The 6000-nt window shown below is 49.3% G+C and overlaps 1 protein-coding gene across 3 annotated transcripts in view; it reads right to left on the reverse strand.

Moving 5' to 3' along the window:
• ARHGAP26 (Rho GTPase activating protein 26) overlaps positions 1-5210 on the reverse strand; it is a 437763-nt gene extending 432553 nt beyond the window's left edge. For all 3 annotated transcript variants that reach the window (XM_080803878.1, XM_080803877.1, XM_080803876.1), the window contains exon 1: positions 4738-5210. In XM_080803878.1, coding sequence (XP_080660004.1) covers positions 4738-4891 — 154 coding nt within the window. In that variant the 5' untranslated portion in view covers positions 4892-5210. The remainder of the gene's footprint in view (positions 1-4737) is intronic.
• Between the last annotated feature and the right edge of the window lie 790 nt (positions 5211-6000).

Raw genomic sequence — 6000 nt, forward strand, 5'->3', positions numbered from 1 at the left:
ATAAATATTACAGGCTCAACAACAGAAATATAAATGCATTTGCTTCATTTTGTATGTCACCCATCAGGATAAGACCCCAAAGTAAGGCATTATGGAGCAGCACATACCCTGCCCAAGTTGACTGAAAGTTCACAGACGGAAAGGGCTAGATTCTTAATTTTATCTTGGTCTCCTCTGTATCCATCACAGTACCATGAACCAAAACAAATCTACTCCCTGCCCATGGATTTGAAACACAAAGGCATACCTGGGTTTCTCCCAGCCCTGGGACACTGTTCCATCTTTGGGATCTCACCCCTAGTTAAACCCCCTGGAAAAAAGCAGTTTTTGGATTCAAAGTTCTACCTGAAATTCCAATGATGAACCATGAGAGACTGTAGACTCTGAAAAACAAACAGGATTTTGGAGGTAAGAAGGGTGGGGGTTGGGTGAGCCTGGTGGTGGGTATTAAGGAGGGCATGTATTGCATGGAGCACTGGGTGTGGCGCATAAACAATGAATCTTGGAACACTGAAAAAATAAAATTAAATTTAAAAAAAAAATTCTATTCCTAAAGTTGGTCACCACTACCTAGGAGGAAACTACTAAAATTGTACCTGTGATGTTCGAAATAGGCAAATCCATAAAGACTGAAAATACACTAGTGGTTGACAAGGGCTGGGGATAGAGGCAGGGGGAGCTGGAGAAAATGGGGAATGACTGCCAGTGGGAATTGAATTTCCCACTGGGGTGGTGATGAGAATGTCCCAAGTGAACATTTGGGGTGATGAAAATGTTTCGAGACTGCGGGGATTACTGTACAATTCTATGAATGTACTAAAAACCTCTGAATTTGATTCTATAAGTGAGTAAACTATATGGTAGGGTGAATTACACCTTAAAAGAATTGATATTTTTAAATTTTGAATTTTCACCCCAACCCTCCCACCTTAGACAAGAGAATAAGGGTATTCATTCTATCTCAGAAAGCAGACGCCAAATATACAGCAACAAATCCATAAGACAACTCTCAAGATAGAAAGAAAGAGTTCCTGAAATCCCATACCACTCCTCAAAACCAACAGCCTAATTCACTTTCACTTCTGTCAAACCACATTTGGTTTGCCACAGGGTCCATGAGACCAGCCATGAAGTCCAAAGCATTCTGCGAGGTTTTTCTGCAAGGCAAGAGAGAGGCAGCCAGCCCTGCCACTGAAGGGGTATGTTAATATATCAAGAAGGTTGAAAGTTTAAGTTACCAAAATGTTATTAGGAACAGGAAGTATGTTGGAAGACTTACTTTTTTTTTTCTTTTTAATTTGTGGAACTTTTTTGTCATAACCACATTATACAAACAGGATTACCAGGATTCTTCCCACCAGTGGTTAATACAGACGCAACTGTGTAAATTATGAAGAAGGCATAAGCCTAATTCCCTGCACCCAAACCAAAAAATATACCTCTACTCTTACTAACTTTTGCTCTGAGTCTTGACAACCTTGAATCCTGGAAGATGATTATAGTTACCAGCAAGTGAGCAGTGCTATGCACCAGGGTCCAAGCTAAGTGCTTCTTTACAACCAATGATTCGTTTAGTCCTCACAACACAAGATCAGGGTGGCTACTACCATTTTACATAGGAGGAGCTCAGGTTCAGTGATTTGTCAAGAGTCAACTAGTAAGTGATGGGGTTAAGCTTTGAACTAAAGAAATGTTAAAACTTAACTCCACAAGTCTGAATTTCATTTGAAGCTTCTATCACCTCTACAGAAAAATAGAAAGTCTTGAACATACAAAATCCTCCCAACTGAAACACTGATTCATCAGGGTACAGAACAATCCTGGGCATACGAGCACCCACAGAAAAGACCTGGATAAAACAGGACAGAAAAAAACTGACAAAGAGTTACCAAGGCAGGTCACAAATATTCTACTGTTTCTCTTCTATGCATCCACAGCAGAGTCTTAGACTCCAGGCAAAAACTTGAAGGGGGTTATTTATCAGACGCTCAAGGGGATTCAAGAGACAACTGACCTCAACAACAGTTTTACTTCAGGGTTAAGTGCGCAGACTTTGGCATCAGACAACCTGGGTTTAAATACACCTAACTGCTTTGTCACCTTGGGCAGGTTACTGACCTCTCTGATCTTCAGTTTCTTCATGCATAAAATAAAAGTAGTAATAACAATGATCCAGCTGAACTTTGGCAATCCCAAAAGGCTAATTTTATTGCCTCAAATTAACACACGAAGGAAACCCAAAACCAAAGTTCTGTGAATACTAATTATAAAATAAAACCATAAAATTTTATAGCTGGCTAAGACTATAAATCATCTAAACCAGGGTTATTTATATAATTACATATTTATTTTGTGTAATTAGTTTTAAAAACACTGACTTTACATTTTCAGTAGTAAGAAAGAGGAACAGAAGAAAAAAATAGTACACAAATCTTAAGATAGTAATACACACTGTAGCAAGCACCTAATGATAATGGAATGCCTGAAATCTGGGAAAGAGTGATAGATCAACTCCACCCTTTCCCCTGAAGAGGTCACACATTACCTATTCAAGTAAAGTTGCAAAGAGCATAGTTAATACATACAACTGGATATACAGAGATTACAACAATAAGTTCCTTACTAGTCTTTCCCCCAAGTTACAGGGCTGCTCCATTCCATTAGACAACTTAAATAACTCTTAAGCCCTATTGCTGCATTATTTCTTCCTACCCAAGGAATTCTTACCCCTGGCAAAAAAAAAAGAGTAGCAACAAATAAATTTCCAGTCATACAAACACACCCTACGCATACTCAAGACAGACATACTAGTGCAGTTTCCAAAATCTAGCAGGCTTGGTCCAGAGGGTCCTTTCTGGGTAAGCAGGATGGGAAAGGATTAAGAGCTCTGTATTAGCAGGAACTCCAACTCAGGCTCAGACCATGCAAGGGTTCAAAACTAGGCCCCACTGCTGGAGCTGTGTGGCTCTGGACTAGTGACTCCACCAAGCCTATGTTCTCATTTGTAAAATGAATAATATGAGATAATTCACCGGCAAGGGGTCAGTCTCTGTAACCACAGGGGAACAGAATACTCACTGCTCCATGGTCAGGGCCCAGGGCAGCACCTAGCACACAGCAGACACTCCATAAGTTTGCTGAATGAAGCAGAAGCCCACTTAAACTCAGCCTGAGATTCAGTCAAAATTCGTGGGCCCAATCTATGAGGGAGCTCCTAACTTACTCCAAACCCAGGGTGGAGTGTTCCCTGAACCAAGGAATGTCACAGAGAAAGAAAGAGTTATTCATAGGCTTCAGTTCATCAGAGACCCTGCCTCTGAGGAACCTCCTCACACCACAATTTCATGTGTATTTCACCCCAAAAAACTGGCAATTGCTGTCTTGGGGTTCCATTAACTCCCTTTTCATTTCTAGAGGCAACAGGATCACAAAAATGACATCTCAGGCACTTGATTTCTGGAAGTCTCCTTTCAAGAGGCCTGGGAAGAATTTTCACAGGTAGGACCCCACACAGTCAGGGCAACCTGTCTTAGCTGAAAGGTATGGCCTATTAAGAAATTCATCACACAGACAGGCAAAGTAAAGTCAAAGACAATTCCGCTATCTATCTTCCTTCACGTCATTCCTGATTCTCAAAACTAAAAGATGAACCGAACTATTTTTAAACGGGCAGATTGACAAGGCACCAAAAACGACCTCACAATCCAAGGAGCTCATCCCTAGAACACTCTTGTTTGCCCAGGACAAACTCTCTGGCTCTGCAAAAGTCAAGAGAAAATCATACAGAGAATGCAAATCTCATTTCTTCGCCCCGCTCCGCACCCCCCCCCCACCAAAAAGAAATAAGTAAAAATGGTTTTACAAAAGGCTCCAGAATCTTGAAGGATGAGCTTAAACTTCTGCTTTCTGAGTGAGGCCAGAGGACATTCCCTTAAAACCTTTGAGTTTTCAAGGATAATGGGAGAGGTAAAAAGGAGAGCGAGGGAGCGGGAGAGGGAGAGAGTCAGGATATGTTCGTTCTATTTTTAAACCCTCGCCCACGGTTTAGAGTAAAGGAACACTCTGATGCTGTACTCCCACCGCTGTCACCTTCTGCTAAACCCAAGAATCACAACCTGCACACGTACACGGCCCTGGGTCACCGGCTGCCGCTACCGCCCGGAACCGCGAGCTAACCAACCATTCCATCCAGCCCTTCCTTGGCAGCGCCGGTGCCTTTCGGAGAACCCGGCGGCCCCGGGCGGACTGGCGGACTGAGAGCGAAGCAATCCCGAGCCGCCTTCTCCTGAGGGGAGGTAGCGCCCCCTTGGCAGGGCACGTTCTGCTTCCCCGGCTGGGTACCCAGGGGTGAGCGAGTGTTCACCCAAGGGAGCCGGCGTGGTGGACGCGACGGCATTTCCCAACCGGGTGCGGCGCGCCAGGCACAGGCGTCCGGCTCCTGGGACACCTGTGTGCCGCGCACACCCAGCCGCCGCGCCCCAGAGCCCCGCTCGCCCTCGATCACCTCCCGGCCAGCCCAGAACACCAACGGCCGGGGGGCCGGTGCCCTTCCTCGTCGACTGCTGCTGGCTCGCCCATCCTAAGAACCCTTCTCGCCCCACTGTAAGCATCTACAGCCGGCCCTCAGTGCACCCAGGGCGGAACGGCAGCCGCCGGCGCGCGGACGCCCAGGGCCGAGAGCCGCCCGACGGCCCTGACGAGTCAGGGCCCCGTCCCCGCCGGACTCGGGACACTCACTCTTGAGCGCGCTGATGAGTGACTTCCCGTCCTTGATGAGCTCCTTGATGAATTTGTTGGTCTTGTCCAGCTCAGCTTCGTGAGACTTGAGCGTCTCTCGGAAGTGCGGGCTGTCGAGGCAGCAGTCGCTGAATTCAAGCGCGGGGAGCCCCATAGTGCTCGCGTCGCCCAGCCGGGGGGCGCGCCTCCCCCAGCGCCCGGGAGGCCCGCAGCCCCAAGCACGCACGCGGCGGGACCCCGACCGGGACCCCCCACGCCCGCCGGCTCCACAGGTGTGGCGCCGGCTCGCCCTCCGCGCGGTGTCCGCCGGCGCGCACGACTCCCGACCGGAGTGGGTACCCGGCTGAGGGGCGGCTGCTCCGGCGGCGCGCCACTGAGCGGCCGGCGGGCAGGAAACGCAGCGACGGACCCGCAGCGGTGCCGGGAAGCGAGCTAGCAGGCGAGCGAGTGCAGCCGCCGCCTCCCCGCCTCCTTCTCCTGATAGCTCTCCAGCAGCCTCGAGCGCCCTCTCACAGCAGCCTCAGCAGCCCCGCCGGCGTCCGGGCCGCTCGAACCTGCTAGCGGTGACCTAATCCCAGCCGGACCAATCAGCACGCCCGCCTCAGCCCGACCCCCCTGCCTCCCGGGGACTCCCGGCCCTTCCGTGGCCTTGATCCAATCAGCGGGGCATGGAGGCGGGGCATGGAGCAAGGGGCGGGTCCACGCCACCGCCTAGGTCCGCAACACAAGCTCCGCCCCCTCCCGCCCGCACGGTGTTGCAGACCCGGTGCTAAAGGGGAGATCGCTGCAGTGCATGGGCCTTTCCCACTCCGGATCTTGTTGACTTACTGTGGCCCGAATTCGAACCCGAGGTGGTGCTTCTGCAGGTCTGGGGAACAGAGGACCCTAAATATGCCTAGCATGAAAAAGCTGGGAATTGGGGTTGCAGTTCCCCTCAGCCCGCCCTGCAACGGCTGGGCAATCGAGCTTTCACTCAAAATGCAGCTCCCTACCCAGGGAGAACCTCGAGCGCACCGAACCACCATGTCAACTCTAAACACACGCTCCTTATTCCAGTCAAGCAGAAAATATTTGCATCTTTGAATTACCAGCTTCTCTTGCCTGCAGTCTTCTCGCCCCCCACAGCCTGTCCCCCTCGTGGCCACTCCTGCTCAAAATCCGCCCATGGCTGCCCCCAGCTGAAGGATCTAACATCCTTAGGAGAATTTCAGCCGCCTGTTGTTTTCCTGCTGGGCATCTAGCACAATTTTACATAATTACGTC

Source organism: Martes martes (assembly GCF_963455335.1).
Source record: "Martes martes genome assembly, chromosome: 5".
NCBI classification, from domain to species: domain Eukaryota; kingdom Metazoa; phylum Chordata; class Mammalia; order Carnivora; family Mustelidae; genus Martes; species Martes martes.